General features: G+C 37.5%; 1 protein-coding gene across 6 annotated transcripts; it reads left to right on the top strand.

Moving 5' to 3' along the window:
* The first annotated feature begins 1,841 nt into the window (after positions 1-1,841).
* Positions 1,842-18,485, top strand: LOC149836740 (glycosyltransferase-like KOBITO 1). 6 transcript variants are annotated; one of them, XR_016431835.1, is made up of 13 exons: positions 1,842-2,261; positions 4,038-4,187; positions 4,365-4,417; positions 8,551-8,659; positions 9,715-9,849; positions 9,930-9,974; positions 11,244-11,431; positions 11,591-11,732; positions 16,937-16,983; positions 17,104-17,278; positions 17,376-17,463; positions 17,767-17,779; positions 17,864-17,995. XR_016431835.1 is itself a non-coding variant. In XM_090005561.1 (12 exons), exons 2-12 carry the CDS (start codon positions 3,660-3,662, stop codon positions 18,046-18,048), a joined length of 1,272 nt encoding a protein of 423 aa, XP_089861687.1. In that variant the 5' UTR covers positions 2,211-2,261; positions 3,584-3,659; the 3' UTR covers positions 18,049-18,485. The 6 variants fall into 6 exon arrangements, 4 of the variants coding, with proteins under 4 accessions (XP_089861686.1, XP_089861685.1, XP_089861684.1 ...); XM_090005561.1 differs by lacking the exon at positions 17,104-17,278 and adding an exon at positions 3,584-3,677 and having other exon boundaries at positions 2,211-2,261; positions 17,752-18,485; XR_016431834.1 differs by lacking the exon at positions 17,864-17,995 and having other exon boundaries at positions 17,104-17,463; positions 17,767-17,825.
* Positions 18,486-19,086: the final 601 nt, after the last annotated feature.

Here is a 19,086-nt window from a genome sequence, read left to right as displayed (position 1 = left end):
TTTTAGTATGCATACCACTTTTTTCAAAAAGTTGATGCATGCTCTAACTACTTTTCAAATTTTAAACTAGATTAGAATCCAGTGATACCCTCTATCCTGTCATCACTTATTATTTTTTTTTTTGCCAACAATTTTGATACTCAAGCTGACAAAATAACCCATTGGGATTCGAACCCAGGCCCCTTTTGGTTATGACAGTGAAATCTTACCATCCAGTCGTATCATTCAATCACAATTCTGCCATCACGTGTAACCATGATTTTTTTTATATATTTCTTCAATTTTTTTCAACATAAAGCTTAATTGGTGCATCTCTTCTCAAGGCAAGGCATGATGTTGATGTATTCTTTTAATAGATTGATTGATCTTAAAGCATCATCATTCACTACTACTCTTGTGTACTCCTTCCCTGCATATAATGATATCAGTCTGTGTTCGGTTGCTATAAAACCTCCCCAATGGGAAAACATTTCCAACGAGGCGTTTTTGGATGAGAGTTCCTTGGGCACTACTTTGCTGATCTTTTCATCAACGGCTAAGATGCACTATTCCTCCATAATCTCCTTATTAGTGGGACTAAAATGCCACCATCACCCAAATATGAATTTTCAAACAGTCATTCCAAGTTTCCCATGGAATTCCTTGCAACTTTCTGCTGTTTTTTTTTTTTTTTTTTTTTTTAAATATAGGCAAGCTGGGGTTAGGCAGACCCGTCAGATCTACAACCATACCATTGGGATTTGAACTTGCAACGTCCCAATACAAGGTGACATGCATTCAATGCTTCTACCAGACAAGTTGAGCCCATTGGTCTCAGGGATTTTTGTTCCTCACACAAACATCCCCTGATTCCACTATTACAATGTGGCTTCTTCTATTTTCCAGTAAAAACAAATGTGACCAACAGTGGTTCAATGTATATACAAAACAATCTTTTTTGTTTACACTTTTTTCTATTTAATATAAATAGTGATCATAAATCTCTTGATAAATGCCCACCAATTCAACAACTCATTTCAGGTGAATAGGGGTGTCAACTGGTCAGATTTGGTTCCGACCAGGTGAAACTAGACTTGGACCAGATTTTCGGGTATGGTATCGGGTCTGAACTCAGGTCTAATTGGGTCTATTATAAGAGAAACCATACCTGAACCCGATAAGAACTACGTGAATTAGACCCGAACTATACCCAGTAAAATATATTTTTTAATCATTTTTACATTAAAAAATTGTCGGTCTTAATAGGAACTTGGGCTGAGCCCCAGTCTGGCATAAAATTTCACAAATTATACCCAGATCCATGTATTAATGGAACCTTAGGGTATCAGAACTCGAGTCTTAACCAGGTCTTCTTATTTGTCACCAAAATTTATGCATTTGGGAGAGGAAGTGAGACTGGCTCCGACTATCCAAATAATATTTACACTAAAGGGTGGATTTGGCAGCTACCACTTTTCCAAATCGATAAACTCCCTCGAAACTACCTGTTTCCAAACATAGCCGAGAGAGAGAGAGAGAGAGTTCATTCTTTGGTATTCAAAGTCAATACTCATCCAGATTCAGGTCCACAACCGGCCATTAGCCATTTCAAAGCTCAAGACTCCACAATGCTTAGACCGGACCAGCTGAACCCACCGACTCAGACTCGAGAGAGAACTCAACTGAACCCACCAAGTAAAACTAGGGAACCAACCAAGGCCCGGGTTCCTTGACCCCAGACCCAAGTCCGATCACGGTCAACCCGAACCCGATTCTGATTGGAATCGGATTAAAACCGATTCGGTTTATTGTTTAAAAAACGAAACTCCCCATTTGCATTCTTCAACTCCCAACATTTCTGAGAAGAGTTACAGCGAGAGAGAGAGAGAGAGAGAGAGAGAGAGAGAGAGAGAGAGGGTAGCCCTAACCCTAGAATGGCGGGGCACTATGGTCCCCTCAGAAGCTCCCCTTCTCCACAGCAAGGGATGGCCTCAAGGCTCGTCCTCCTCCTCACGCTCCTCCCTCTCTCCCTCGCCGCCTTCGCCTTCGTCCTTCAGTGGAGAGGTGGGCTCACCGATTCCTCCAGCCGATGGCCCGGCCACTCCCCGGGATTTCCCGGCATGGGGAATAGCCCCCTCAGCACCACGCTCTCTTCGCTCTCCTCCTCGTTGTCGTCGTCGTCAGGCAGCGATTGCTTTGATCACTTCGGCCGCAGTTCGTCCTCCGGATTCCCGTATTTGAAGGGTTGGGGTTTCGATTTTCCGGCCGAACAGCACCCTAAGGTCAGAATTGAGTGATCTTCTTGCTTCTGTTATTTTTCTTGCATTTCTGATTTTTGTTACACTGTTGTTTTTCCTATTTATTGGTTTATCTTTTCTCTTGGGAGGCTTGCTTAGATTGTTGATCTGTTTTGTAACGGAAATGGGGGATTTAGGATACTGTTAGATGGGTAATTGACGGAACCACGATCTGCGTTCTTGTAATTCGATAACGGGGTTGAATAAATTGTTGGCCTTGTTTGGATTTTTTTTAGCTGATTTGAGTTGTTAATTGTGGGTTTTGTGATTGTACATGTTTAGGTTTTTGTGTGAGATCTTGGTAGAATGGTTTATGAGTATTCATGTGAAATCGTGGTTGTGATCTGGATTTGGCAAATTCATGTGCCTCCGTTCTGACATGCAAATACCATAGATTCTCATTTGAAGATCCAAGATAAAGAGTTGGATAGTGATCGTGATTCCGGGCCGAATGAGTTTCTTCTTGTTTTCCGTATACTTCTCTGGCTGTTATAGTTTGTGATTTTTCAGTCTTGATTTTTCCTCCTTGATAATATAGGCCTTGCATCCGGGTCATGCTGGGTGTGAACTAATGTCTAGATTTGAATTATCTGGTTCATCGGTTATGCTCTCGAACTGATTATAAATGCTTTTGGAAGACTTTGTAGAGTTGACGGAAGAAATGCCTTATCTTTTCACATTCCCACTGATAGTGAAACTTGATGTTGTAATTTTTCAATATTGTTTTGTTTTATTTACCTTTTTCTCCTTCTACATTCATTTTAGATTAGGTTTCCATATATCGTTTAGTGACTGACATAGAAAGAATGCTGAAATGCTGTCTTCTGCCCGAAGGTTGATGGTTTGGTAGAGGTTAAACTGCTGTATGGTTATCCTATTGTGGCGTTTGCATTTTGAACTTATACTTTATGATTTTCTTCAAGGGGCAATCCTATGCTGCAGCAATATCGATTCCACTCTGTCAAATAGGGTACGATTAGAAGATGCATGGATGCACGAGTTTCCAGTCTGTGTGGAAACTCTGGTTGGAACACTTTTTAGCAGATTTTGCCTCTGCAGATGTAGTCTTTGCTGTGTTATCTTCTTAGTTGTTAGTGATTGGTTTTTTTAACCAGGCAAATAACGCTCTGAAATAGCTTCACAGAAACGGGGCCTTGATAGTATTAACTGTCCATTTGAGAACCTCAAATTGGGCGTTCTTTTCATTTTCTGTATGAGCTGCAACTGGAATCATGAATCTGTTTTCTAGGCCAAGCAGGTGTAGGAGAAAATGCAAACTGACAAGATCTTTGCTTCTACTTTTGTAGCGATTTCTCGGCTTTGCTATTGCAATTTGCATGCATGAAAAGTATTTGAAACATAAAATTTCGAGCTTCGGCGTACATGATTTCTAACGTGCATGTAAGTGATCCATTTTTTTTTCCGGCTTTCTTTTCTTTTTTGCTCTAAATTCTCTTTTACATAACAAGTTGATCTGTCAATAGTGATTCTATATTCCTTTGGAACATGGCATTGAACGGAGGTATTTAGGATTCTTTGCAAAGTGAAACTGTGCAACTTATATTCTTATGTTGTGTTCATGTGCCCAGAAAGGAATAGGGTGATGCACAAATCATGATTTAGGTTTATCTGGTTAATATTTTTATTTTTCACCATTTTGATTTAATGATAGTGTTTTGTTGCATGCGTCCTATTTTGGTAGCCTTTTTTGTCTACTATTGTTTTGTCAGTCAGCTGTTTACATAATTTCATGACATGCAGATATGCATTACAACAAGCACATCAGCTGGTTTACATCAGATCCTACCTTGGTTATTTTACCATAAAGTCATGGGTGTTACCAACTTCTTTTTGTTTGTGGAAGGAAAGGCTGCATCTTCAAATGTATCTGCTGTCTTGGAAGCCATTCCTGTGAGTAATGCTTTCCTTTCCCCCAACCACTCCCCCCTCCCCCCTTTTTTTCTTGAAATAGTTCTGAAAGCCTTTTCTGAATAACAACAAATTTTTACTATTATGCTAAAACTTTTTCTTCCAATGTTTTTTTAGTGTTTATTGTATGGATGATATTGATTCCCACTCTTATGTCAGGGGGTAAAAGTGATATACAGAACCAAAGAATTGGAGGAGGAGCAAGCCAGAAGGTCTTTCAAATGTTGAACATGTTCTCTTTTGTTCCCTTTTATAAATTTCATGTCTTTAAATTTGAAATTTTGTGGGCCTCTACTCTACCTCTGTTTAAAATTTGATGCTCATCATTGAAATCTAATATCAAACTGTGCTTAAAGTAGAACAAAAAGAAAAACGATTCTTCATTGGACTGATTAAATTGTGCTAATGACTGAATTAAAAAATGTGCTAATTTTCTTTGATGGAATGTACAGAGGAAAGAAATAAAACAAAAAATGAAGTACAACATCCAAAATTTAACAAATTGAGGAGTGAAATGTTGCATAGATCATCATTTCTTACTCTTACACTTACATTAATTGAAATCATAAAAGAGGGGATCAAATCAAGTTTCTTAGTGTTCAATCTATGGAGGACACAATGATTCTGACCACTAGACATCTTATTGGTTGCACAAGCTGTAGACTTAGGGGGTGTTTGATCGTGCATTTTGCACGGAATGCCGTTGCGCGTGTCCGCCGCGTCTGTGGAACGGTGAAATAAAAATACCGTTCCACCCCATCATTACGATGAGAATGAGATGAGGGAATGCTACTTAAAATAGACACAAATGGAGGGGGGGTCTAACCCCGACCCTCCCTCATCCAGTCCCTCTCTCTCTCTCTCTCTTATGCAATGACCCACAGTGAGGCCTGCTCTCTCTATCTCTTCCCATTCTTCTTCGTCCCCCCCCCCCCCCCCCCCCCCCCTCTCTATCTCTTCCCCTTCTTCGTTCTTCTTTGATTAGGGTTTTTTTTTTATTTTGAATTTTTATTAGTTTTTTATTTTTATTTTCATTGATTAGGGTTTTTTCTTTGATTTTCATTGATTAGGACTTTCAATCAAATATCTTAAATTAAGGTTTTTGTTATTTAATTTTATTAGGGCTTTTCTTTGATTTGATTAGGTTTTTTTTCTTTGATTTTCTTTGATTAGGGTTTTGAATCAAATATCTTTAATTAGAGTTTTTGATATTTAATTTGATTAGAACTTTTTTCTTTGATTTTCTTTGATTAGGATTTTGAATCAAATTTCTTTAATTAGGAATTTTTGATATTTAATTTGATTAGGGCTTTCTTTTATTAGGATATTGAATCAAATTTCTTTAATTAGGGATTTTTTTATACTTAATTTGATTAAGGCTTTTCTTGTATTTGATTAGAGTTGTTTGTCTTTGGTCTTCTTTGAGTAGAGTTTGCATTAGGGATTTTTATATTTAATTTATGATTTATTTGTGCTTTCTTTGATTTTATGGTTTATTTTTTTTTTGTAGTTTACAATTTATTTATTTATTTATGATTTATTTTCTTGCATTTTAGGGTTTTATGATTTATTTATGGTTCTTGCATTTGTTTATAAAAAATATGAATTCTTATTTTTTCTCAAATTACCCAAAATTTAAACATTTTTTCGTATTTGAATCCAGTTTGAGGTCCATATTTGGGGCTAAAATCTATAATGTTTTGATGAATTTTCATAGTTAGATTCAATATGACACCAAGTAAAGCATTTATATATATATATAGATATAAAATATCAATTTTTATTTTTTCTTAAATTACCCAAACTTTAAACATTTTTTAGTTTTTAGATCCAATCCGATATCCATATCTAGAGCTAAAGTCCATAATAAACATGTTAAAACACTCGTATGGTTGGGTGGATCGAGTCATGTGATCCAAAATGAAGTTATCCAACCCATATACATGTGTTCAAGCCGTGGAATCTTCTTAGATAGGTGAGAAGCCTGCTTCCCGAAAACTCACTTCGGAAGCGTGATACTCCTTGCTTCCGAAACTTGATGGGTATCTTGATTCTCCTCTCACGCTTCTCACTCACTTCCATGTGCTTTCCTTAAATTGGCAATCACCATTTTTAGATTATTTTAAAAATTTAATTCTTACACTAAAAAATCATGAAATTTAAGAATAGTCACTTTTATTTTAGTTTTTATTTGTTTTGCATTTCGATTCCCATTCAATTCTTATATATATATACCTCGCTTTTCGCTTCCTATGCATTTTAAAATGTGTCGCTTCTCGCTTCCTATGCATTTTAAAATGTGTCGCTTCTCGCTTCCACTTCCCGTATCGTTTTCCGCTCCGGCTTCCTAGTTTGACAACCTTGGTTCAAGCTGTCAAACATTGGATACAATGAACACAACTTTTTGTTCAGTCGAAACAAACACTGGATGTAGTACAGTGATTACAGAACAGACAGAACATGTGTTCTGTCTGTTATGTTCTGTTGTTTTGTCCAATCTTGGATGCGCCATCAAACACACCCTTATAGAACTAGATCCTTTTTGAGATGACATGAGTGGGTTTAGATGCAATCACTGCAAGGAGCATGAACATATGAAGTATACATATCCAAGTTTGAACAAGAACAAAGTTGGAACTTCTATTGTTTTGACATCCATAGAGAATCCTAAAGCATGTGACAAAGTTTCAACAAGTGACAATATGCTCTCTTCTCCCGCGATAGCTACTCCTCTAGATGCCAATTTGCCAAATAAGCTGTTCATACTCAGACACTTGGGCAGATTTAGCAGTTACACTTTTTGCTTTATCTTCTAATCCTTCCCTCATTGGTATAGCTTTTGCAGCATTTTTGGTGTTATGGTTGGATATAGACTTGGGGGCTGTTTGGATGACAAGGGTGCAAACCTGTTTTTTGGCAAGCCAGGTTTTGCCTAAAACCCAAGTTTGTTGGCAAACCTGGTTTGCCAAAGCCAACCTTAAAAGGCTGTTTGGGTGACAAGAACCTGGTTTTCATTGAAACCTGGTTAAGCAAAGCCAAGTTTTTGGCATCCAAACATGCGTAAAACTTGGTTAACTGGGTTTTCACCCAAAACCTGGTTTTGGATGTCATCCAAACCTTAAGGTTTTCAAATCATATGATGGCAACTGATGATTCTATTCTAGTAAACCATACTTTAGCGCATTTCACACTGTCAGATCATTAATGCCAATTTCAAAACTTGGTTCTATCACCCCTACTTCTTGTTCTTGTAGTAAATTGAATATTCCTGAAGATTGTCATCTTCCTTTGATGGTCAAATTACTCGCTATAGTTGTAATGTGGTATTTTCCGTAGAAGAGGCCATCTGTATTAGTTTGACTCATTGGACTTGGGATTTGGTTGTACTTGTAGTTTTGGTTATGTTGTAGCAATTTTGGGGCCATCATTGTTGTGGCATCATATAATGCGCCACTTTTCTTGTTCTAGGCTGCAACATGTCTTGCCTCTAGGCTGTCACATAGACACTGCAACCAGGCAGCCGTACCCGTGACAACACAGGTACTGGTACTGGACACAGCACGGGTACGTGCTGGTCCAGATCGGGTTGGGTCCAACCCTGACCCAAACCATTTTGTTTTTGATGTCAGTGCAAGGAGGAAAAAGAAAAAGAAGAAGAAAAAATATAGAGGAGGAGAAGGAAATGAAGAATAGGAAGATAAAAAGAAAGTGAAGGAGAAGGAAGAAGAAGACGAGAGAGAGAGAGAGAGAGAGAGAGAGAGAGAGAGAGAGAGAGAGAGAGAGAGAACCCTCTTCAACCTCCTTCTTCCAATCTGCCCTAGAGAGAGAGAGAGAGGGTAAAAATACGGGAAGGCACCTTCCCCTTTTATATATATAGAGAGAGGAAAGAGTTTGGGTATGGATCATATGTGGATCCAGATCCAAACTCTTTCCTATTATATATATATATATATATATATATATATATATATATATATATATATATATATATATATATATATATATATATATATATATATATATATATATATATATATAGCCATGTCCCCTTACCTGCATTTTTTGAAATTGCCATGAGTTATGCATTGCCTTTTGAGCCTAGAGAAATAGTCTTTGAACACTTTTCATCGTGTATATTCAGATGTATCAATCCTAACAATAATGAAAGATAGTTTGAACTTTGAAGACCCTCCACCAATTCTTCATTCTTAGTTTTTTTTGCATGGAAAATTTTCCTGAAGAACTTTAATGTTCCAATTACAATTAATTTTTCTACTTTTCTAAACAGGTTGATATTCCTACTTATGTAAATGCTTATACATTTTTTTCCCTTTTTGAGTTTCAGCCGTATTTGGAATGAGACTTGGTTGGCATCATTTTTTTACAAGCCATGCAACTATGAACTTTTTGTCAAACAGTCACTTAATATGGAGATGGCTATTGTCATGGCAAGGGTATAATGTTCTCTTTCCTTTTTTTCCTCTCTAGCTATTTGCATTCTTCTTGTTTTTCTTCTTAGGTCTTACCAATGATTGTAAACTCAACAAAAAATTACTCTGCTGTTAGTTGATTTCATAAATGCCGATCTTTGTTTACGAGATTACATTTGAAATTAAAATCTTATTGCTTGATTTGGTAAATCCCATTTTCATACTTTGGACAGGCTTTCCATGTATAAAATAGAAAGAATAATGAAATCACAAAAGAAAAATGTAAAGGAAAAGGGGCTAAGCTTGAATTACGTGAATAGAAAAGGTGAAGCATACATATTGTGGTTCTTTTTTCATCCCTTTAATTTATGATTTTATTTATGTTATCTTTGTTTTTAATCATACTTTGAAAATCTAGTGACTTCTGATTTGACTCAGGACTTGGCCAGGACAACCAATGGCTTTTCGAGTTTTCTTGTTTTTTATTGCAATGAAGAAAATGACCATGTTATGAAAAAAATTTGTGTCCAGCATCATGATCAACTGAATATTCATAAGCTATCAAATTTTTTTCCATATTGAACTATCATGCAATAAGAATTTGGTTGTGAATTCATGATATTAATCATCAATATTTTAATGTAGAAACAATATTATGAAACTAGTAAGCAATGGTAATTAGAAAAGCTAGAATCTGTTCCTTAACTTAACAGGAGGATGTGTTGATGTGAGAATAAAACAAATAAAATACCACATCTATCATCAGTTTCTATACACAATGTCAATCATGTGAAATAGATCTTATAAATTAAAAAAGGCGGATACATGGATGCCTGGTCAACCAATTGGGTTGATGCAATAGAAGAGGGACCCAGTTGACTTGGGCTGCAAATTTCAACCGATATGATATGTCTTTTGAATCCTCTGGAATGTGATATATCATATTCTTTGTTGAAGTGCCTTTTCCTAGTTGAAATTGTTACTCAAATTTCATGACATATAATGATATATTGTGGGATGAAGTCATATTTTTACCATATTAAATTGCAATCTTGAGAAAATTGTCATTTGTTTTATAGGATGCAGGCATGGACTGGATCATCCATCTTGACACAGATGAGCTTGTTCATCCAGCTGGTGCTCGGGAATACTCGCTTAGGCGATTGCTCTTGGATGTGCCTGAAAATGTTGATATGGTTATTTTTCCAAATTATGTAAGTAAAAAGTTCCCAAACTTTGCATTTTGTATGTTTAATGTTTTCAAAACTGATGGTGTCATTTTGTTCCATTTTAGGAGAGTTGTGTTGAAAGAGATGATGTAAAGGAACCATTTAGTGAGGTATGATCATGTTCCAACTCTGTACATTGCTTTACAGAGATCCGACATTATTTTGGAGTTGATAACGTTGAAATAGATGGTAAATGTAGCTGGGATATCAGTAGCACGAAGAGAAGATCTTATTTAGTTTCAATGTTTCATTTAATAGTATGTGGCAGAATATCATCATGTGATATAGTTCAAATTGTTGAAGTTTCTCCTGATAGAATTTTCCACACTTCATGAAAGAGGCTTCTTGCAAGATGAAAAGAATTACCAAATTTGATTACTTTTTACTTCATCAGAAGATTTAGAACTATTATAATGAATCGTGATGCTTTAGCAGAATGACATTGACTGATTTCTGTTTTCAAAGCATGCTTGAACTTTAAGGCCATATTTTGAAGTGGTATAGTTTTTTCTTAGAAAACGTGAATATTCGTATCATATGAAAAGCATGGGATGTATGGATATGAAAATTTTCACCACTATCTCTCACCTCCTGTAGGTGGAGAAAATTCTCATAGCAGGATTCTGTTACAATTATACAAAAAAGCCAAATGTTTACATTGCAGAATTTTCTCTCATTTTGAAGTGCATAGCAGGATTCTGTTTTTATCTTTTAGTACACAAATTTGACATTCTTTTCCCACTTCTAAACATGACCTAACAACAGAAGATATGTCCTGGATTTGGCTCTGAATCTATGTCACATGGGTGCGGGTGCGACACGGGTGCGGCGCAATTTCAAAAATTTTGGACACGGGGACTCGGCTATATATATATATATATATATATATATATATATATATATATATATATATATATATATATATATAAGACTCAGTCAAAGTTGATTCCATTAGGTGACAGGTGATGAGTTGTGAAGCCTGATTCAGGGTTTTTTTCCTTACAGGTGGTGTGGGGGGGGGGGGGGGGGTTCCCCCGGCGCGGTCAGCGGGCGGGGGTCCAGGGGGGGCGGCCCTGGCGGGGGGGTTATAGGGGGGCAGCCCCCCCCCCCCCCCCCCAAGCTTCTTTTTTTTTAAAATTCTGTAGCCCTGATTTTTTTTTTAAAATTCCAAAAAATGAACCAAAATGACCCTGGGTGCGTTGGTCGGGTTGACCGAGTCCGAGCCGCACCCGTGTCGGTGCGTGTCGATGCGGGTGCGTCGACCTTGGAGCCGAGTCCGTGTGACATAGCTCTGAATTTTGATTGTGCTTCCAACTGTTTGTTGGACATTTACTGTTTTTCTCTTATCCACTTTGAAGCCATTATGCATTTGTCTCTAGGTATCCATGTTCAAGAAGAACTATGATCATCTCCTGAAGGAAACATATTTTGGCATGTATAAGGAAGCAACACGGGGTAATCCTAATTATTTTCTGACCTACGGAAATGGAAAATCAGCTGCTCGGATCCAAGACCATCTACGTCCTAATGGGGCACATAGATGGCATAATTATATGAAGACACCAAAGTAAGTCGGATCTTCCTAGTTGATACCATATGGATACAGTTTTCTTGTTTTGTTGTTTATTAGTGCCTTTCTTATGAACTTTTGTTTGGTTATTGACTGTTTGCTTGTGAAAATGAGTATGACATCTTATTAACTGTAGACTGTCATTTCATTTGCTAGTGAGATCAAGCTGGATGAGGCTGCCGTTCTGCACTATACTTACACCAAGTTCTCGGACCTGACTTCTAGACGTGACCGTTGTGGTTGCAAGCCTACTAAGGAGGATGTAAAACGATGTTTCATGTTGGAGTTTGACAGATCTGTAAGTACCTGTCCTCATCTGTTGTTTGTTTTTTTATGAACTGCTTCCTTTTATGTTTAATTTGATTATTTAAGAGATCTCTTGCCATGAGACACAAACTGGTCTCACTTCATACTTTTATTGAGAGTTTACGTGACTATGGCCTTTTGATCATTCTGTATTTTGTGTTTGAAGGGTTGATATCTCTATATCTCTACCAAAAGAAAGGGTGAAGAAGATGCATTCAAGAAATGTATGCTTCTGATTGTGCTATAGACTTCAATCTGTGGCCGTCGGAATTTGTTTTATTGTCCGGTCTTGAATTGTGGCACCTGCTTTGTATTTTGCTGAGACATAGATATGCTAATTGCATTTTGAATCTTTGTGTTTCATATGATTGAAGCCTTATTGAACTTTGCCACTAGAAGGTTTCATGAGGATGGAGTTGGTAGATGTTCTTGCAAATGCCAAATTTGTCTTTGTGAGGTATAGGATGGGTTCTTGTTAGGATTTCCTTTTCAATGTCCAGGAATAAAAGTATATGAATCGTTGATAAGTGGGCACTGGTGACCTGGATGAATGACTTAATGTTCTGGTTTTTGCAAGAGTCTTATTCCCAAGCTGTTTATCATGTTCAAACTTCAAGAAAACCTGCATTTTGGAATGAAATTGACATCCTCCCAAATGCTAGGAGCAATATGTTGATATATGCTGCTTTTAAATAGCATTTGTCTGGAAAAGGTCCAGTTCATTAGATTATGTTAGGATTGTACTATTTAGCATCTAGATCATACATTAAAGATGAACACTTGAAAATTGGATGCAAGATGAGATGCATACAAAGTTTAGGACATAATGACTTCCATACTCCAATAGAATATGACGTAATATCCAAATATTGGAATAAAACAAATGACTCTTTGTTTTCTTCAAGTGGTACCTTACAAGCAGTTTTGAAGTTTCCCTTGGAGGAAGTTTCAGTTCAAGGAAATGCACTTATAGATTATGTTGTGCTTCTGATGATAGTGCGAAGACAACACTGTATTAAACATAAAGATGCTATAGGTGGGCTTGGTTGGTGACACTGAAATTGCTGGATTAGGAGTGAAAGCAGCCATTATTACGAACTTGGTTGTGGGTGTGGAAAAGTAAAAAGTAATGCAGCTAAAAGCATGGCTTTTGCTGTCTGGATACAACAACAACTACGCCTTCATCCCAAAGCAATTGGGATCGGCGATATGAACCAACAAAGAAAATCATTCTGGGTCTTCCACATGAATCCTTCTCCTCCAATCATTTCTATCCAATGCCATGTCCTCGGTGAGGTTCAAAGCATTAATATCTTTTCCTATCATCTCCATCCAAGTCTTCCTAGGCCTACCCCGACCTCTTTTAACTAATATATTTTCCCATTTCTCCATCCTTCTAACTGGAGCACCATTAGGCCTTCGCCGAATATGTCCAAACCACCGTAAACGATTCTCTCTCATCTTATTTTCAATAGGTGCAACGCCTACCTTCTTACGTATCTCCTCATTCCAAATCTTATCTTTTATTGTATTTCCACACATCCATCTAAGCATACGCATCTCAGCTACACTCATTTTTTGAATATGATGTCTCTTGGCAGCCCAACATTCCGTACCATATAGTAAAGCAGGCCTAATAGTCGTCCTATAAAACTTTTCCTTCAACCGCAATGGCATTCTACGATCGCATAACACTCCAGTTGCACTTTTCCATTTCATCCACCCAACCTTTATCTTATGATTTACATCTCCATCAATTTCTCCATACTTTTGAATGATAGATCCCAAATATTTGAAACAATCATCCACCGGTATTTCTTGCTCACCAAGCTTCACTACACTCCCATCACTACTTCGTTGCTTACTAAACCTACATTCCATATATTCTGTCTTACTATTACTCAACTTAAAACCTCTTGCTTCCAATGTTTGTCTCCATAATTCTAACTTAGCATTAACCTCAGCTCTAGACTCATCAATCAAAACAATATCATCAGCAAACAACATACACCATGGCACATTTTCTTGAATTGATCTCGTAAGCTCATCCATCACTATAGCAAATAGGAAAGGGCTTAAAGCAGATCCTTGATGTAATCCAACCATTATAGGAAAATTGGTTGTCACCCTTCCACAAGTGCGGACATTGGTTACTACTCCTTCATACATATCCTTAATTATACTAATGTACTTGAGAGAAACACCTTTCTTCATCATTGTCCACCAGAAAACGTCCCTAGGTACTCTATCGTATGCCTTCTCCGAATCAATAAAAACCATATGCAAATCTTTGTTCCTCTCTTTATTTCTCTCAATAAGTTGTCTAAGAAGATGTATAGCTTCCATAATGGATCTTCCAGGCATAAAACCAAATTGATTCTCCGATATCATGACAATCTTTCTCAACCTAGACTAAATCACCCTCCCAAAGTTTCATAGTATGACTCATGAGTTTTATACCACGATAGTTTGTGCAATCTTGTATATCACCCTTATTCTTATATAGAGGCACCAACGTACTCTTCCTCCACTCATTAAGCATCTTATTTGTCCGCCAAATCTTGTTAAAAAGATTTGTCAACCATTCTAAACATTTTTCTCCCAAGCATTTCCAAGCCTCGATAGGTATACCATATGGGCCAACTGCCCTTCTTGATTTCATTTTCTTCAAAGCCTCTGCAATTTCTTTCTTTTGAATCTTGCGCATGAATCCACGATTCATCTCATGAAAAGGAATGGACAAGTCTCCAAGATCCTGAGCATGACTTTCATTAAATAGCTTATCAAAATAATCTTTCCATCTCTCCTTAATCTCCTCATCTTTGACTAAAACCCTTTGTGTTTCATCTTTGATACATCTAACCATACCTATCTCTCATCTTTGCAAGCCTATAAATATCTTTCTCGCCCTCTTTGGTATCCAACTTGTCATAAACTTCCTTATATACCGTATCCCTCGCGTTTCGAACTACTTTTTTAACTTCCTTCTTCGCTATCATGTACTTCTCCAAATTCTCATTATCACGACTCTTACTTAGATTTCGATAACACTCTATTTTAACCTTAATAGCTAATTTGACATCCTTGTTCCATCATGATGTATCCTTACCTAGCGGTGCACCGCCTTTAGACTCACCCAATACCTCCTTAGCCACCTTTCTCATGCCACCCACTATCTTATTCCACATTGATTCTGAATCTTCCTCGAAACACCAATTAGCTTCCTTAACTACCTGCTCTACAATCATTCCTTGTTTAGCTCCTTTCAGTTCCCACCACTTAATTCTAGGATTTATCCTATGTCTATTCCTTTTGCGGCATTGTCTAATTCTAAGATCTAAAATTAAGACTCTATGTTGTGTAGCTACACTTTCTCCCGATATAACCTTACAATCGATGCAACAACCCTTCTCTTTCTAAGTAGGAAAAAATCTATCTGACTAGTATTAACCCCACTTTTAAATGTTACTAGGTGAGACTCCCTCTTCCTAAACCAAGTGTTTGTTAAGATTATATCATAGGACAAACCAAAATGTAAAATCCTTTCTCCACTTTCGTTTCTTTCTCTTATACCATAGCCTTTATGGATACTCTCAAATCCATCCCTACTAATGCTTACATGTCCATTAAGGTCACCGCCGATGAAAAGCTTTTCTCCATAAGATATCCCTTGTACTACTTCATCCAATTTTTTTCAAAATTGACGCTTAATGGAATCATCGAAACCTACTTGAGGTTTATAAACACTAATAATATTAATAATATCCGTACCTAATACTAATTTAATAAGTAAAATCCTATCACCCTTCCTACGGACCTCAACTACATTATCTATAAACTCACGACTCATAACAATCCCTACTCTATTCCTATTTCTATTTATTCTTGTATACCAAATCTTATATCCTTAAGGTTCTATTACTTTTGCCTTCTCACCTACCCATTTGGTCTCTTGTAGACATAAAATATCAATCTTTCTCCTATACATAACATTTACTAACTCTACCAACTTACCAGTTAAAGACTCTATGTTCCAAGTGGCTAACCTAATTTTATGGTCTTGGACTAACTTCTTTACCCCAACCCGTCCAACAAAGTGAGGGAACCCTTGCCTATTTGACACCACACCCGGGTGCCGGTGTGATGCGTCGCTTCCGGGCGACGACCTAGCAACCCTTGCCCATTTATCACTGCCTCCAGGCCTATAGAGTACAGCGCGTCGCTTAGTAGGGAACGCCCCAACGAAATTCTCATATTGGTTCATATTCATACGGTATGACTAAGTTTTTATGCTGGCTGTCACTGGCCTACCGCAACCCTCCTCCTTTATCCGGGCTTGGGACCGGCGGTGTATAACTAAACAGTTATACACAGGCGGAGTTAGACAAAACTTGGACAAATGTTGGTCCAAGTTTTTTGGTTTGTGAATTGTAGTCTAAGGTCTGTTTCCTAACCAGAGCAGATCTAGTGACTGGGCCACGCACAAAAAATTGCTACTTATGCAATGATTTTGTGTAAAACACAAAACACAGAAAATTGCTGCATGTGTTAGCAATTTTCTGTGGCTTTTGTTGCCCAAATACTTTGTAAAATACTCAGGCCTGATCACCTAACCACTCCTTGTTTCCTTACACCCTCTGGGTGCACATGATTGCTTATCACCTTGTCAAGATATAAGCTTGTCCCCTCAGTCGACACACATGCATAATGTTGTTTTTGGCATTCACATCATTTTCATATACAATTCTTTGAAACTTTTGCTATAAGAATCGTAATAAACAAAACAAGATGGGACATATTGAAAGAAACAGTCTGTTTCTGTTTGAAATCAGTGTCAAATCCAACCAATATAACATTTGATAGTGATATGCTCCAAGTCATTGTATGTTAGCCAACATAACATTTGATCCAATGGTGGATGTGACAGTAGCCACGAGGTTGAGCTTCAGGTTTGCATCATGTCATGGATGTTTTGAATCTCGAGGCATAATTTGATTGTTGATGGTGAATCATGGTTCTGGTAGTATGTTTTGGAGAAAGTACTGCACAAAAACTTTCATTTATCAAGAGAGAGCTTTCTTCTTGGTGCAGATCTGATAAATGGATGCTGTTAATTTTTTGTGGTAGATTGTTTTTTCCCTTGGATATTTTTTTCTTTTTTTGAATTGCTTATTTAACTACCACCTCTCCGTACAGGCTTTCATAATTGCTTCAACTGCAACTGAAGAGGAGATGCTTCACTGGTATTATATTCTTATCAGAGTGCCTTTTAATTTTGGTGGTGCCAGATACTTTCTTTAATTTAATAGATTTTTACCTGTACCCATGCAAGAATTTGAGTGAGTACGTGGTTTGAAATGCAGATGCTCTTGCGCCTTTAAAAAGGATTCAACAATCCTTGTCTGAGAGAGAGAGAGAGAGAGATTTTAATTCAGATATGTGGAAATGCATCTACAGAATCTGATTGCAAGAATCTTGTTGGAAACTGCTCCTTGATAGAAGCTCATACTCACTACCAGCATGTTTTCTCTGCAATATGTGACACACTTTATGCGTGTGCTTTTGTGAAGCAAGATATTGGGATATAGAGCAGTTAGATAAAAACATGTACTAATTTGTGTATTTCTTTGTGTAGGTATCGGGAACGTGTGGTCTGGAATGATCAAGCATTGAAAATAAAACTTCTGAGAAAGGGTATTCTGACACGAATTCATGCTCCCACGGTAAGCTTCATATAATGTCTTCCAACTGTTCACTTATGGTTCTTTGCGATACTTGCCAACTTATCAGTAACTTCTTCATATGTCATTTTTAAAAAGTCAATTTGGAAGATGGGATTAACAGTTTATCAAGATTTTGTTTGGATTCATGGAGCTGGAACAGCTGGCATTACCGCTGACAATGCCATGGTTTGTTGGTTTGGACAAAAACATTCACATGCATAACCACTTATTTATAGCCTTATATCCCGATTATCAGCATTCGCCATTTCTGTTTGATTGTTTCTGTAGTTGTTGTTTCGGCAGGTTATAATTCAAGGTTTGTGGGAGTCTGGCATTTTCAGCTCGTTACTTGAATCTACAAAAGATTCAATTTCAAAAGCTAAGTTCTTATCATCCATAGGCCACAGCAGAAACATTTCTGAGGTACCAAATGCAAGGGCAGTGTCGAGGACGCTTCCTCTGAAACCAATGAATAGTGGCAGCTACCAATCTCGGAGAACCTTGGCTGCCGTCGATTCTTCCCTGAAAGCAGTGCCTCCATTGTCTCCACCAGCCCTGGATGATGATCTTTTCTGGAGAACATGAGAAAACTCCGATATCGTGATTGCCTCTTCTGATTTAGTGATTTGTGATGAAAGAGACTTAGAGGTTGCATGCGGAGAATTAGGAGAGCGAGCAGTCTGATATGCGATGTGGGTTTCCTCAGCTGTTCATGCTTTTGTGATCTTCCCGATCATTACCCAAGCGCTGGTGTAAATTTTCTAGTTTCTGTGCTATTTCAGGGTTGTTGGCTTGTGCTCTCCAAACTCTGATGTATGCTCTTGATTGTGAAATTTCTGACTAGGTTATTTGATGTATAAAATATATTGAGGCAACAAGGGTTGGTGCATCCTTAATAGAAGCTTCAGTTCATTCTTTTGTTGGTTTTTTTTTGTTTCAGTAGACCTGATGTAGTACGATACTGTTTCCACTATTTGCCTCACGTATAGAAGATTGCTTCTTTTATAGTTTTTTTCATCATATATACAGTGAGATTATTCCTTATGAAACCTTTGTTGTTTGATGATTAAATCAACTCTTGCCAACCGCTGTTCTTTTTCTATTTTTTATTTTTATTTTTATTTAATATGGCGAATCCAATGCCATAGTTTTAACATCCGAATTGTCCACCGAGGATAGTTTCCCATTTGGCTTAAGCCTTGCGGAAAAGGATGCACCCCGTAGGTATCGAACTCTGGACCGACCTGCATAGATAGATGTGATGTTGAAATCATCCTGCTATGGATCTAGCCCATTTATATTCCCTGAAACATGAGAGCAGTTACTGTCGTATTGTATCCTGCATGCCCACTTGATGGAGGTGTGTGTAGGCCCCATTTTCACATATCTCACGTTTTCCATGTGAGATGTGCGGTGGGGATTGAATGTAACTGATATTGGTTATATGCAATTGCTCGGTAGGGATTCTCTCTCTCTCTCTCTCTCTCTCTCTCTCTGTGAATAGGATATTTCGACCAACTAGATTCGTTTACCAGAATTAGAAAGGCCCGTTCAAGATGCAATAGATCATCATGATTCAAGCTTGGTGTGGGTTTTTAAATTTGAATGAATCAGGTGAAGTTA

Source organism: Nuphar pumila, chromosome 5 (genome assembly GCF_984573655.1).
Source record: "Nuphar pumila chromosome 5, dmNupPumi1.hap1.1, whole genome shotgun sequence".
NCBI lineage: Eukaryota > Viridiplantae > Streptophyta > Magnoliopsida > Nymphaeales > Nymphaeaceae > Nuphar > Nuphar pumila.
This window is presented reverse-complemented; position numbering and strand designations above follow the sequence as displayed.